The sequence below is a fragment of the Anopheles moucheti genome, chromosome 3, assembly GCF_943734755.1.
Source record: "Anopheles moucheti chromosome 3, idAnoMoucSN_F20_07, whole genome shotgun sequence".
Lineage (NCBI taxonomy): Eukaryota > Metazoa > Arthropoda > Insecta > Diptera > Culicidae > Anopheles > Anopheles moucheti.
In genome coordinates, this window is record NC_069141.1 from 15,300,612 (window position 1) to 15,316,738 (window position 16,127).

The 16,127-nt window shown below is 43.6% G+C and overlaps 1 protein-coding gene across 1 annotated transcript; it reads left to right on the forward strand.

Moving 5' to 3' along the window:
• Window positions 1-585: 585 nt before the first annotated feature.
• LOC128300510 (uncharacterized) lies at window positions 586-15,490 on the forward strand. Its single transcript, XM_053036592.1, has 4 exons — window positions 586-998; window positions 11,308-11,630; window positions 15,029-15,126; window positions 15,212-15,490. The coding sequence occupies exons 1-4, from the start codon at window positions 586-588 to the stop codon at window positions 15,488-15,490; spliced, it is 1,113 nt and encodes a 370-aa protein (XP_052892552.1).
• The last annotated feature ends 637 nt before the right edge of the window (window positions 15,491-16,127 follow it).

Here is a 16,127-nt window from a genome sequence, read left to right on the forward strand (position 1 = left end):
GCGTGTTGTAACGTAGAAAGGAACTCCTTATTTTAATGGCACGTTGTGTAAATTTATGATATAATTTGGTGGTTTTTAAGTTTATGTTTGTGCACGAATGATAGTGTTGCTTCTTTAGCAACTTTTCAAATACTCCAAAAGGCAACAAATAAATTATGGTAACTTTCACACAACTTCTGGGTGCCATTCTTCGTCGATCGAATACGATGAGCTACTCGAAAACAGTGTGCTGAAACAAGCAATCAAACTCGTTTTGCAATCTTTGCGCAAGTGACACTTTAAAGTGTTTTTCAAAAATTATTGACGACGGAAGCAGGCAATCTCACAAAGTCGGCAAATCCTCGTAATGCTTGAAGTGCACAAATTGTAAGATACTCCCGTCCCGAAAACCGCAACCACCGGGACCTACCTACCGGATCGGCTCCGAACCATCAAGGCTTCAAGAATACACTTCAAGCATCGTTCGCCGTAAGAAAGGGAGGAAAAGTTGTACTCTACTCGTACCTCGCACCGGTACGGCCAACGAGCGAGACATTTGAAAATCTGCATCGGATCGGTGTAGCAAAAGCGAAGAGATTAAGCGTAATGATGGCCAGAAGTAGTAGCGCTGGACTTGGCGCGACGATGCAGCTGCTGCTCGTACGGTGCCTGTTGATGGCGGTAGTTGCGCTGGCCATTCTCGATGCGGAAGCGGCAGCCGGAAGCGTTCGCTTGCCAGCGAGACAAACGAGCGTCAGTGTAGCGGAAGATGAAGATAGCAGCAGTGCAGCAGCAGCAGCAGTGGGCTCGTCGGACGAGATGCTGGAAGATGAAAGTTTCGAACAAGACGTCAGTGGACGCAGTGGAGAAAAAAGCAAAGACAGCTGGCAGAAGCGTGAATCAACAACGGAACCGGGCGGGACGGATACGATGGAGGCGGTAACGGGGACGACGTTAGGATACAGTGCAGTCGCCACCACACCGAAGATAGTGGCCGGGCCGGTAAAGCAGCTAAGCCGGTAAGTAATGAGCCGCCTAGCAAACGACCGCGTTCGCGTCTTCGTTCGCTTGAGTGATTCGAGTTGGCCGATAATTTACAATTGTGCTCAAAATCAACAAACGCTGGCGTGGAACGTGGAGGACAATACCGAAACATTTAATGTGCTTCGGTTACAGCAAATCATTATTTGGTATTTTTTTTCTTCATTTTCAACTGTGCTACCCAGGCGCACTGCAGCACTAACGAGGGAATGTTTATTTATGAAACAGTTGTCTTTCGAATATGCTTTTAATTTGTCGACTCATACGTTACGATAAACCATGTACGTATCACAGGTCGCACACATGATCTCATGATGCTCTCTCTCTCTATGTGGAACTCGAGCTGCATTTAAGCAAACACCATGTTCGTGCATGAACGGCGAACAAAGTTTTGTAAATTGGTTGTACACTTTGAGCTTGCTAGCGAGCTATCCGTCGGTCACAATGGTGCAAAACACGACACCCGACACCTAGCTGCTGCTGTTTGAGTTTCGGAAGCAACCAAACGATCATGCACTAAAATCACACCAATTCGTTTTAACTTCATCCCGGGCGGGGAAAAGTTATTCCCCCGAGTTTTAACACTCCAAACAGCTACAACAGTAGTGACAACACACGGCGAACAAAAAAAAAAACAAATAGAGGACAAAAATCCACAAAGCCAGGCGATCGTTAAAATGAGTTTCCACCACCATCCAGATGGCATCATCGGCGAACACTGCGAATATGGATGCAAAACTGCATTAGGCAGCACTCGGGCCAAAACCGTCGGGCGTCGGAATGTGCCATATGGAATGTGCATGCGTGTATGGTTTTTGTTGCTATCTCTCAAATAAAGTTGCCTAATTACTGCGGAAACTATTCATCAACTCCCTTTCACTGGTTGTGCGGGTGTTAATGAACTTCAGCGCTGTACGCGGCAGCACATAGTTCTGGTCGACAAATGTTAGTTTTCGGTGCGAATAATCATTTCGGTGTGTCGGAACCATTCCGGGACGCGCGCCATGCACAGGGTGGGGTTAGTCGGGAAAACTCTTCCCTCCCCCAACCGGATCTACATGATCATCAGTTCACAGTGCATGTATGCATAAGGTGTTGAATGGGAAGTTTTATTAATTTCTCGATAACCCGTGCAGCGGATACGCACGCACGCTGCAACTATTTGCACAATTATGCATTTTGCTAGTTTATATGGTGTGCGTAAAGTATTTTTGTTTACCCTGCCACAGTGGTTGGGTGGCAAATTATGTAGGAATGGTAATTAAATGTGCAAATGTTTCCACCACCGGAAAAAGTCGGTTCCTCGGTAGCAAACGATTAATGGACGATCCGTTTCAATGAATTCCCTCTCTCCCGTTCGGGATTACGGGTGTTTGAGTGGAAGCATAAAGGAAGTGTACGAGCTGTGCGAGATCTACCATATTCACCACTAATCCTCTCGATATTACACCAATTCAGGGAACTACTCGTCCCCATGCTAGCAGGTGAACATCTCTTTCATTCCGGATTTTCAGCTCTAAGGTTTTCTGGAATACATTACATTTTATCCTTCATATTCCGAGCATTAGGCATTGCTGATAGGTACGATGTACAATCTGAGTATGACATAAGCTGGATTGCAAATAGAACGGAACAGATATTTATGAATGCAGTTTTTGCTCTTAGTTGATGAAGTAGCAAATTAATACTGCTGCAACTGCACTGCATGCAAACAATTGTTAGGCTGAGAAAAAATAATTTCGTTATGTTGCATGAAATAGAATGATTGGTAGGTGTTTTCAATCATCAGTTGATTCACCACGCAGCTTTTAACCTTTCAACACACAAGAAAGTTTTAACTATGCGGCTAATGACCTGGACTAATTAGCCAGATCGGGGTTCTCGGGAAATTTCCACAGACATATGGAGCTTAAAGTTGTCCTGATGGAATGACATGACCCTTTCTGTTGGCGAACGTTCTGTTCTGTTGTCGTTTCTGATCCAGCTTCAAACGGTTCACTTCCTGACAGTAGTGATCTGCGATTAGTCTTTGATCTTACGAAAGCAACTCATAATTCCTTTTGTTAAACCTTATGGGCGGACAAATTATTTTCCGTAAAAATAAATAAAGAAAACAATACTTCTAGTCCCACCCAGTGGCGGGTTTAACGGTAAGCAAACTAAGCAATTGCGGGGGGCCTCGAGCTGACGGGGGCCTCGAGCTGACGGGGGCCCCGAGCTGAGACAGGCCGAGAGTTGAGGATTTACCTTATTCAGGAAGCGGGCCAAACAAGAAGTAAGCAAGCTTCGGTTATGCAAGTAAAATCCATGATAATTTCATAAAACAATTCCCCGATCTTGGGCTAGACCATTCTTCGGCAGGAGGCACAGCAAATGTGTGCACATCAGATGAGAAAAAAATCAGAAAAACCATTCCCTTAACCTTGTAGGCAATTTTGCAGCTAAAAACTGTGCTAGTGCAGTGAGTGCACTCCAAAAATACTAGAATCTATTTCTAGAATAATATAAGAATAATTTTAATTCTTTTTACTCAAACGAAATTCAAACTTAAAAAAATTAAAATCAGTAAGTTTTAACAAAATGTAATATTTGAATTCAATAAAGGAAAAAAAATGTATTTTCCATCTTTTTCAAATAAATCGTAAGATATATTTAATAATAAAAGCTTTATTATTAGGGGCCCAAAAATTATTGTTGCTCAGGGCCTCCGAACTCCTAAATACGCCACTGGTCCCACCAGCTACCCAGTCGATCCTTCCTGGCTGTTTGTCTTGTATTGGCGCTTGGACCATGATCTTTTGCGCATAATACTGTAGTATTTAACTGTGTTTTCATTACAAATTATCATCTGTTACTGTGTTTTTTGAGATGGAAAGTCGATCCAGCATGTTTTTTTATTGTTGTGAATTGGTGTGCAACTCAATCCTTCAGCTTTTATTTTAACCAACTTTAGCCATCCAACAATCTATAGCTGCTGGGTAGCACTTCGATTAGTAACATGCCCTACAACTTCAATTATGTTTTGTCATGTTTTCGAACTGCTCGTCTAAAGCGAAAAGGTTTTCATTTTCCTCCCAACCTTACACAATTTCACATGTGCATGTTTTGTCGCGATTAAACCACCGGGTGATCCATCTCATTTCGAAGCCCTAATTTGTCGGATGTGAAAAACTACCCCCTCTTTGTGCTAATGGAAAACACTTTTTCCTTTCCAGTGAAAATAAAAAAAAACTCACATTTCGAAACTCAAAACACAGTCGAGTTTCGGTTGAGCTACTGGAATTCTTGCCTAATGCTTGTTGCATGTCACTGATCATAAAATTGCACCGGAAAAAAAGTTCAATTAACGAACAGACTAATGCATATCCGTTCTGGGATGTTCCATGCTGGTTGTTTTACCTCATTCCGAGTAACCGCTCGGTGTTTGCCCGCAAGGATGCGAGTTTCAGCGAGCGCTTGCCCACGCCGTGTGGTTGAATCGCACAGCTCGCAGCCTTACCGAAACATTAAGGGAAACATGTTGACCCCATATTAACAATCGATCACGCTGCTGGGTGCAGAAAAAAGTGCACAAAACTGTGCTTAACGTAATTACAGTGCTTGCCGTACCGTCCGACCAGGAAAGTCTCACCTGGATGACGATGATGCTCATCGGAAAAGCGGCGTAGTTTAAATACGGGCAGCCCACCCTAGTTTAGCACCCCGGTTTAGGATCGGGAAACTCCACCAATCACGAGTAGTTGCTCGCGAATGCGACGGTGGGGAACCAATACGACGGGATCGGCGGTGGGATTTATTGTAGTAACATACCAATTTGCCATTTAGTCGATTGTAGTCTGGTCGATTTTTTGCGCCCGCGTGTGTTTGCTGTGTTTATGCGTTGGGAGGCGCGGTAGGCCCTCAAAAAAAAAAAAACACAACAAAGTCCCTCGCCCAAACGCTTGTACGTAGATTGAATTTAAATTTATGATCACTGGGAATTTAATGTGTACCGGATACCCTGCAATAACAAACATTAAACCACCAGGCCGGGCATGGAACCCGCGTGGCAGTGGTAATGGGAGAGCGTTCTAATAGTGCGGAGCGTTTCCCCTTTGACCGCTTCTTGGTTTTCGTCGCCCAGGTTTGGCTAAGGTTCGCCTGCGGATCCTGCGGATGTCTGGCTAGTATTTGGATTTTTTCTAACGGACTCTCAAATGGCGATACCGTGATTGTGCACCATAACATGCAATTGGCGCGTGGTTTTGCGATACCGTTCCATGGTGGCACCGGCGCACCATCCCGGGAGCGTTGGTGTTGGCTTCTGAATTATTTCACCCTGCATAATTTTCAAGCGGATATTCAATTGCACGTGTCCCCGTGTACTGGGGCGGTCCCACGGCTTATTCAAAGTCCTTGACGGGTTTAATTTGTGGCACGAAACTTACCCACCCCACCGCTACCAACAAGGCTTTTAGCAGCGCAGCGGCTTGTGTGCCTCCGCGCACCCTTTGGCGTGGGTTCGGGGTGGGGTTGAGATTTAAATTAAACCGCTTAATTTGACAATTACAATCACTAGCCCGCGGGTGGTCCCCGTGTGCCCAATGGCCGGGGAACCGGAATCCCATCCCGGCGGGTGTGTAAAAGTTTCGCCAAAAAGATCTATTCACCCGTAGCATAATTTGCACGCACGATCGGTCAAACCAATCGCGCTGGTAGGTTGTATTTAATCCCTTTTCCCCAATTTGCCATTACGCGCGCCACGTCCATTTGTCCAGTTTTGCCTACAACTAAAGTGTGGACGTAACAGAAAGAAAAAAAAAACACAGAGAATGGGAAAAAGGACCCATAGCTCCCCTACCGGGTGAGCTTTTAATTTTAATTATGCCGTACATTCATTTATTACAGCATTCAAAAGAATTGAGTGCTCATGCTGTTGGGGCGTAATGGTGCTGCGAAGAGTGCAGCATCCGGTAGGGGAACACTGGGATAACTTTGAAACATTCGCTCCGTCCCCATTTTCCCTCCCCGTTTCGCTCCTCGTCCCTTCCCGGTTGTGATCGACAGGGTGACGAAATGCGTCGGAAGCAAGTGGGCTGGATGGTCAGGAATTAATTTTTATCTGATAGCAATTGAAAATTGATATTCAATCGTTGTCTTCACGTTCGACCCTCTCCCAGACCCAGATCCCATCGCAAAAGCCAAAGCGCTTGGAAATAATATATGAAAGTACGGGTTCATAGTTCATTAATTCAAAATTGTGTCCGAAATTTCGTGCGGGCAAAAAAAGGTATATGGCCAGCATCCAATCGAGTGCGCTCGATTGCTTGCATCAATCGAAAAGAAAACAAACATAAGCACAGTTGAGTGCGAAAGTACTGCAGCAGTGCCGGGGATGCCCAGCACGATAAAGCTATCATTAAATTGATAATTGTGATGATCGTTATCTGCGTCTTCTTGACTAAACGATATAAAAGGGATCGTGTAACTCAGTTCTCGTTTTTTTTTTAATAAACTGTAGTGAGAGTGCACCAACGGAATGATTTGATAATTCTGATAAATTTGATTTCCATTGACCAACATAATGCATATTTCAATGTATGTTAATCACATCGTTTTTATCACATTCCAGGCACAGTCTCAGTAAAGCAGCAACCATTTATACATTCATTTGAATTGAACTTTCTTCTCAGCAAGTCTAGACGAATTTATAACGTTCAATATTTCAATGGACTCGTAGTGCATTGCTCAACATGAATTGGTAAAATGAGTTATGACTTTTTCTCGTTTCCGTTTCGTCTACAAGTTATGACTTGACTTTGAAAGTTGAAAGGACACTTTCCTCAACAATTTTATTCAGTCTTTTCTGGTTTATCTTGTGGTAAGATCTTATTAATACGAACTACAACAACTTCCTGATTGAATGAAAGCTCAGAAGATTTTCGGAGAATTAAGAGAATTAAGGAGTGTTGAAGCACTCTTCGTGTTTCAGGGCTCTGTATTGCTTAGATTGGTTAGATCATACCTGATCGGCCGCTTGGTATCCCTCGGCTAATATACCTCGAAGCAGCGAAAGTAAAGGTCTTCTATCCGGTATTCTAGGGAATTTTGTTACATTGTTTTACCTTCGTTGTCAGCAAAGCTTGGAAGGTCGTCGGAACAAGCGGATATCCCTAAGGAAATATTACAGAGAGACTCAAACTTTCATTTCGATGGGGCCTACAAGGATCTTCATCCTTCACTGCCTTCATAGCTGGAGTATTGGCAGGTGACCTTATCGATCATAGTTGATATCGATACTGATCACAATCATCGGGTCGTAGTGATCGTATATCCGGTAGGTCTTGCTGTATTGGCTTATTATTTTGAGAATATTTGAATCCTCAAACGTCTCCTTTTATGCAATTATCCTTCATAACTTCCCTTATTCTTGATCGTATGTTGTTCGTTTCCTGTAAATGATGAGTCACAGTAAAAATTAACCTTCAATAATTCAGCTCTACGAGCGATCGCGTTCAATTTAAACCATTAATTGTTTTATTCAGTTCATTCAGTTTCAGTTTGCAGCGTACTGTAACTGTGTGTGTGTGTGCCCAGTGCCCTGCGAAATATTGTTAAGATGCATCTGGCTGAAGGACACACAATAATTAATCCATTTGCTTAATGCTGTCTGATCTGGGCGGTACAGCTGAAACCCATTTCGCTGCCGGCCCCGTCCCCGTACAACATGAAACCATTTTGCACCTTTGTGCCCCGGTAACCCGTGCTCTGCGTTATGATATGGTTCATACAGCTTGGTTGTTGCTTTTTATCTGCGTTGTTTGAATTTTTCATACGAAATTTATACATGCATCGGCATGATCTCTGTGTGGAATGGCCTTTTTTCGTCCGACCCAAGGTCAGATAAATATAAATTGAATATCATTTGAATGCATTCATCTCATATATGGGTCGTAATTTCATTCGTGTTGCAGTGCCAGTAAAGGGTTTGCGCTTCCGGGTGTGTGTGTGTGTGTGGAAAAAAGGAGAAAAATCGTTTCCACTGAAATGCATATCCAGCGATGGTTATGTTTAACAGTTAAAATCAACCCCGCCACCAAACCCGGTCAAGGGAAGTGTCCTTTCGGTTGAAGAGTACGCGTGCTAGGGTGCCGAAGCGCGTCGTAAATAAACAGGTGAAATATTTATTGAATATTCAACGAACCTCCACACACACACGCACCCGCGGCCACAGTGTGCAACCCTGGTTGCATCTGGTTATTGATCCATTCGGATTCTGCGGGGTGTGCCCACGGGGTCATGCACGGGGACAACACTGCGCGCTGTAATGGAAAGACGAAAAATTGAACATGATATGATGTTGCTCATCGTAATCGATCGTCGTCCTGTGAAACGTATCGTTCCTTTTGAAAACCGCCCGTGTACCGCTTTTCCTGGTGGGAAGATATGCAGGCAAGATATTAATTATCATTTTGGTTTCCAATTTTACCTGCTGTAACTGCAATCACGAGCGCGCCACCAAGGCAACAAAGTGGCGCGCGGTTTAAAAGCTCAAAGAGAATCGTGGGCAGGTTGTGGGGAACGGGCCGCAATCCATCTAGCAGTGCATAATTCATTACCCGTGCACCCAGCAGGCAGTGACATGCACGTAGCGACGGCAAAAATGCGCTAATTCAAAAAGCGTCCTCGTTTGCGTCAATACCAGTTTCAGTCATCGCTCTAAATAAACATGCACTAAACTCATAAAGCCAGTGTATAGTAAAGTGTAATCATAATCACGCTTTTGATGAAATTAACGTGTAGGGCAAGGTGCGCCCTACGCTATGGCAGCGATGCGGTGATTGGACATTGAGGGAAAGTTTAGTCCAATTAATTACTTTTATGGTGTTATTTAGGGGGCCCGGGGTCTCCTGTACATACACACACGTTTTGAAATTGCATCCGTGTGCTCTCATGCAAAAGCATTGCCGATTATCCAGTCGATTTAATTTCCGTGCGGCCGTTTGCCGACCTTTCGAAAGCAGCAAAGTTTGGCAGTTTGTACACGATGCTGTTTGTTATTCTGCAGGCAGTGATATGTATTATTATTCACTATAAGAACGCTTCCTTCTCAATGTGCTACGCTATCGGTTTTTCTTATCTTCTCGGCGGTTGCGAATGTGGCCGTAATTGGCGAAGGATGCTACGAATTCATTTGTTTCAATTTGTGCGGCGTTTCGTGATGGGTATGGCCCCCGATTGCGGGTTGGTGGAACGGAACGTGTGGGTCTGATAATAGGATAATCCCCAGCAGAAAAGGATGTGAGACCGAAAATCGATCGGAAAGTTCTGTTGTTGGTGCTGTACTGGTGGTGTGTTCTTTTTTTTGTTTTGCTTGTTGCTGATCACTGTTCCGTATTTTTGGAGCACGTATCCCAATCCCAAAGACCCATGCAAACATTCCGACGCAACATTATCAATTAACATAACCACAACATGCACTACGCATCGTACATACATGTGTTCGGTGAAATGGAAAAACCTAGCACACCCCACCTCCACCGGGGGCTCCACGTCCACATGGTGGCCTCGCCTTCATAATGGGTTTGGCAGTGGCACCTCATTGGGACCGACCGGTGTGATCCTTTGAACTCAAATCAGGATCATAATCTAGACCGTTAGTCTCACCCCATAAAATGATGATTTTCGCGGGGACGTGCATGCACGGCAACGTGTGAGGTGATACGGGCTGGCTGGTGAGTACGCCATGTGCGTGTGTATGTTATGTCCATCCTAATGTCCCAATCCCAATTTGGTATTCGGTTACGGTTCGGTTGCAAACAGGGAAAGAGAGAGATAGAGAGAGCGAGGGAGGTTTTTCTTTCATTAGCCTCATTAACTCCTGCCAACATTTTCCGCACACAACCGCAGTGAACCATAATGAAGCTCTTTGGCACGACCCGGAAGTACCTTCAGGAGATTTGGCCCTCGTTTTTGCACCGTGCTACTACCGCTCGGACACTACGTCTCCACAAAGCACTCGCAAAGAAGCAGCACCGGCAAATGTGGCACTTGGGAAATAGAGGGGGGCCAGGGGGAAAGGATGGGTTTTTGTTTCGGGTCATTGCCATCGCGGTCGGGCACTTTCTGTGTACATTCATTATTTCTAATAAAACAATTTGAGAAACTGAATTAAATTTTATTTATTGTTATTATCGCTTAATTCTGTTTGCGCTTTATCTTATCTGCTCATTGGCCCAAAATTGTCGGCAGTCTTACGTTCGTGGCCTGTGGCCCAATGGCAATGGTAGCGAAAGGATTTGCCCCCCTGCCCTCGTGCGAGCCGTTTTGCAGACAAAAGTTGTGCTGTTGGATTAGGGCCAGCCATGTTGTCTATGCGAGTGTCAACCGTACGAATGATGCTGAGCGCTGGTTTCAGCTCAACGGATTTTCGTGTGTATTGTTAAGCGGCGTTAATACGGGGACATGGCAATCATAGGAATATGATAACGCTTGCCTATTGCACAGTGGCTTAGACGGTTGCGGTTACTTATAAAAGGTTGATGCTGAAATGAATTTGGATTAACGTAAATATTTTTAAGTTTAAGCTGAAGTTTAAGCACACTTTAAGCAACAACGTTTTTAATAGTTGTTAATGATGAGTTGAATGTTATTATTAATAATATTAAGATTATTATTAAGAATAAGCTAAAGTTTATGATAATTTTTTTTTTTTAAGTTTATGATGTATTTTATTCTAAAACTTTTAAAACGATTTATGCATAGTCTATGCCGACACATGAGCTGAAATTTATGATTTTATTTTAAGCAAATCTTTGAAAACCTTGCTAAAGTTTAAGCACAGTTTTAGCTAAAACCATCAAAATAGTTTCAGCTTCAACTAGAGCTTAATCTAAGGAGTGTTACAAATTCTTAAAAAATGCGTTGATTTGCGAATATTTCCCAGTTGTTGTATGCCAACATTGATATCGGTTTTATTCGATGCCACTATTATTCCATCTTAAACTTTCCCTCCATCCTTATATAGACACAAAACATGTTATCTGTCTGTATGCAGCAGACAGGCATTTCTCTCCAAATTTCGACCACATGTTCCAATGTGGTCCATCGTTCTAGCTAGAATATCCTTCCTTGCTTAACACGCTTGCCGAATGGAGCATGTCTTGCTGTCGAGCTAACTCGTTTCTTTTCGTTTTTCTTTTCCTTCTCGCTTTTTCTGCGTCATGCCCTTTACGGAATGTGTACGTTTTCGGTTCTGCGCTGTTCGTGTTGGTCGCGAATTTTCGCAACCCATCTCCGGCCTCGCAGCTATGAGCAGGGCTTGGACGACTACGACGAGGCGGCGGACCGTGCCGAGCGCGAGCAGCAACAGCAGCAAAAGGAGCAGAGCGTGGAGCAGCAGTACAACAATATGGTGAAACCGATGCTGACATTATTTAATGTGATAAGCACAGTTTTATCGTCCGGAAGATCAATGCGCACGGCGACATCGGGCGGGGAACAGCCGGAGCAAACGCTGGCCACCGATGACGGCAATCCCGACCGACGAGATGGCAATAAAACCGAGATCATCACTTTTGGCGAAAAATCAACAAGCGGCGCCAATGGCACCGGTGGAGGTAATGAAAATGGTAATGAATATTTTGAATGCCTAGCATATTTCCCGAATGCAGCATACGGGTCCACGGGTGGCTTTTGCATGCTGAATGGGAACGGTTTTTGTCTAATGTTTTGGCCCCGACGCTTGGGCGTATAACGTACGTGCGTGCTCTGTTGCACGGTTTGCGAACGAAGACACTTTCAGAATTCAATGAGACGCTCCACGGCAGACACCCTGCGTCTACGAGAGATATCCTTTACCACAAACACCGCTTTACCGTAGCGCTTTTATCCCATGGCGTTGGGGGTACGAGAAAACCTTCGAGCACATAAAATATGGCTTTTGCATAGGAAGAGAAAAAAATGGGTATGGGAAAATAATGGATTTTTATTAGATCCTTTTATGACCGTGGACAAATATTTTTCGCCAAAAGACATTAAGCTATTTGGGTGCTCGGTATTGATGTGGTTGTTTGATCCTGGACGCTATAAATATGTGTGCTTCAGGTTTGCAGTTAAACGCATTGAAAGGACTTCGTTCGTGTACCAAATGTTGAGATTTGCAGTAACTGGTAACAAAAAAATTGTCACACGTGTGGTCTAATTAAAATTAATTCTTGCAATGCAGCAATACAATATGCACAGCATAAAATGTTCAGAAAATCACACCACGGGCGACAGAAGGAAAGGAAAACAATTTGCTGTTTGGTTGTTGACCTTTGATGGGCTAATTATTTTTCCCTTTTTAATGGTTGAAAATTTCATAACATTCGCTTACGCGTGGAGAACATAGAAAGTCGGTTAATAAATGCACATTTCTGCAACCCAATTCATCATTTCGAAACGGAAATAGCTCACTGCGATGGTGGAGGCAGTAGAAATAAATTGAAAAACTTTAACACATTCCTTTCAATCCTTGCCCGCTTGCGATCATCGTGAGGTAAAAATCCTTCAACATGCACAAACGTTCCGGCACATTTGAATGATTCTATATTTATACAACGTAACCTTACCCACAAAAGAGCCCAACCACCGAGCATAAATTCCTCACCAGTTGACGATGAGGGAAAATAATCTTCTTTGCTCGCATATGTGCTTTTACCACAAAAGGGGAAAAAAGCACTACCGGGAAAGAGGAAAAACAAACGAAATAAAAAAAAAAAAGCTTCCCATCTCGCTTTCCATTGAGCGTTAGTTTTCGCCAGAGCTTGATCTCGAAATGAGATAAAGCTACAAATTAAAAACTTTCCACCAAACCATCACGAATGCATTCACGGTGTCATGCTTTATGCTATTACTTACCATCAGTCCACTGCCGTCATGGGTTTTGTCGTGCAAAAAAAAAAATGAAGCTGGTCCCCCGGGTGGAGTTGGGCAGGTGGTGTGGAATGGAGTGGCAAAAATAAAAGTAAATTTTGGAGCATGATTTCTGCCACGTGAAGAGGAAGCTTATGCCGCGGGATTCGCACACTTGCATCTGGGGATGGCAGCAGGCAACGAATATTTAGTTTAAACTAATGCCATGGGGTTTGAACTGTTTGGTTTTCCTCCGCATGCAATTGGAACTTTAGCGGGAAAAACGGAACCCGGTACTGCGAAAATTACTTACGGCAAACAGAAATGCGCGAAAAAGTATTGCGATGTGAATTTTACAATTTCCTTGCAATTGACCTGTTTTCACAATTTAACCTGTCTTCGTCGATGGGAAGTTCTCAGAAATATCTGTAATAAATACATATCAAAACACGCCAGTTAATTTTCGAATGCATTTAACCAAAATTCCAAACCATTATGCAAACCTGTCTAACTTGAATTTAAACAATATTCTCAATTGATAGGAGCTTTCATTTTTAAACTGATCGTAAATTGTTATATGCAATGTACGATTCCATTATCTGTCAGAACTCGCATTTAAATCTTGAGAAGTTTACCATTTTGTTATGGATTGAGAATTTAGCAATGGCCCTGGACTATGGATTACGAAAATTCGGACCCCATGACCTTTCATTTTGACCTGAAATTTTGACAAAATATGAATTTATTACAGATACTTTCGGTAGAATAACACTGAAATACTGTAGGGTCATATTTTATGCTCTTGTTGGGATCCTTAAGCTCGGGAACAAGATGATCCTAGATTTAGTATTGAATTCTGGTTCCGATCCTGGATACAACCCGATTACGTATTGAATTCCAAAATCCAAATCGGATTGTTTTAACAAACACTGCTTCTTCGTATTTTCATCATATTTTTAGGCACGGCATTTTTAGGCAATTTGTTTTTTAAATTTGATAAAAAGACAAGATCCTCGAATTCCTATTTCTAGTGATTGAAGATTGAAGACATTTGAGTGATTGATTATTCTAGTAAAAAGTCGCTCTCAAACGATCCCGAAATCGACCTCACTTTCGCTATCTTGCACTCCATTTCCGACTCTTTACTATTACCCAACACAATTCAATGCCACTAGATTGTATTTTCCGTTTTTAAAAAAATCTGCACAGCTTATTAAAACCGTGCTAAAACGCGCGATTTGTGTTTCATTCCAGAAACAGTAACCGCGGTGACAGGTGGACGATACATTAAAGGCGATCCCCTGAATGGCTACTACGATTTCGTGATCAGCGAAGGATCGTACAAGTTTTGGGTGGTGATGCAGGTAGCTATTGCACTGAACTTAGCTTAAAGTTATTCATCGCCCACCAGCTAGTTGCACCCGGTCGCACAGCTTCCGGCAAGCGATCGGGGCGTACGCTGGTGTGGTGAACTGCAGTAATTGCGCGCTGGCCACTCGCAAACAATTCCACCGTACCAACGCCATTTCTATTTCTTTCTCTCTTTTGTTTTTTTGTTTTTGTTTTGCTCGCTTTTGTGATGCCAAAATGCAACTCTATTCCGAATTTTCCTACCACCTGCACCGCAGCTGTTCACCGCTGGGCTTATATTGTACGCCACATTTGCGGCCATTTACTACTCGAAAGTGAGCCCGCTCACGTCGGATTACGATTATATCGATTACCTGAACGGTGCCCGTTCGTTCGCCGGTGGACGTTCGATGGTGGGGGGACCGGAAAGCGGAAGCAACCTGTGGGAGACGGTGGCCAACAGCCGGTGGTTTGGACCGGCGGCCCAGACGTTCGAGCTCGTCATGCAGGCAATAGAGAACGCACCGAAATAGTGGCCGAAACCCGTGCGGGAAGCGCATTGATATGAAACATTTAATGTGCTGCAGCGTGTTGGACGTCCTTGAATGTTTTATCTGAATGTGTGTCTTGGTTTTTAAGTTTAAGAAACAATTTTCTCGTAAAGCTTATATTTTCTAGTAAGTGTAATCGTCGGAAGAGAGAATAAAGGGTGACAGAATGGAAACAAAACGCTCACGTTAAATAGATGACGAATGTAATACCATTTCTTAAAATCCTTCCACAGCTACCGTTGAGGGTCGCTACATAAAAGGGGATCCACTGAACGGGTACTACGATTTCGTCATCAGCGAAGGTTCGTACAAATTTTGGGCAGTGTTCCAGGTGAGTACCGGCCGAAATGGTGCGATTCGATTGATCGATTTAACGGAACGGTGGTGTACTGATGAGAACAAATTGCACATTGCAGCTCGTGACGGCCGCCGTGGTCATTTACTCGACGTTAACCGCCATTTACTACTCGAAAGTGGCACCGCTTACCTCGGATTACGATTACATCGATTATCTGAACGGTGGCCGTGCGTTTGCCGGTGCCCGGCCGATAGATGGTGCTGGCCGGACGGGTCCGGCGACCGGTAGACGAACGTCCGGCTGGAACTGGGATGCGCTGTCCACCAGCAGCTGGTTCGGTCCAGCTGCCCAAGCGTTCACGATTGTGATGGATGCGATCGAACGGCAGCCTAACTGATGCAGCTTAGAACCATGCAGGAAGAGTAACGCCTGGGCAGCGGGGTGTGTGTTTTAAAATAGTGCATCAAATTGCTATGAAATATCTGAACACGGTTTTGTAAGTGACAGCCGAGCAAGGGCTTGGATATTTCATGGCAAATTCCGGGAGTGATGATGCTCGTGTTTTTTTCTCATATTCTTTCGAACTGTTTTCATACTCAGACGGTACTAGACTGTGTAAAACTAATAGTATAGGAACGGGTTGTGGTGTGTTGCTGGGTACTAACCGAAGGAACATCGCCATGACGCATTGCTCATATTAAGATATAGATGTAAAGGAAAATCAATACAAAATCTACGATTATAAAACGCATGTTACTAATTTTAATCCAGATATGAAAAGGACCACTCGGAAGCGTTGACAGTTCTCAGATTTCCGTTTAATAACAGTAAGGTTTTTTTTTGCCAACCCACAACTGAAAAGCAGCAAGAAAAAAAAATTGAGTAATAAAAATAAAAGCTTTCCCCGTATCGATAGATGAAGGATAAAAATTGGCAACTGTCAGCAGTGCTGACTGTTCATTCCCTGCATGGTGGTATGGTGGATTGTAAATTTACATTTTTGTATAGAACGCTATCCTGTCCGTGCTCGTACA

Bases quoted from the DNA above. Each gene is read 5' to 3' on its own strand.
- LOC128300510 (XM_053036592.1), top strand. From the start codon at position 586: ATGATGGCCAGAAGTAGTAGCGCTGGACTTGGCGCGACGATGCAGCTG. The intron at 11,631-15,028 runs GTAATGAATATT...ATCCTTCCACAG, and splicing joins CGGTGGAGGTAATGAAAATG to CTACCGTTGAGGGTCGCTAC. The intron at 15,127-15,211 runs GTGAGTACCGGC...TGCACATTGCAG, and splicing joins AATTTTGGGCAGTGTTCCAG to CTCGTGACGGCCGCCGTGGT.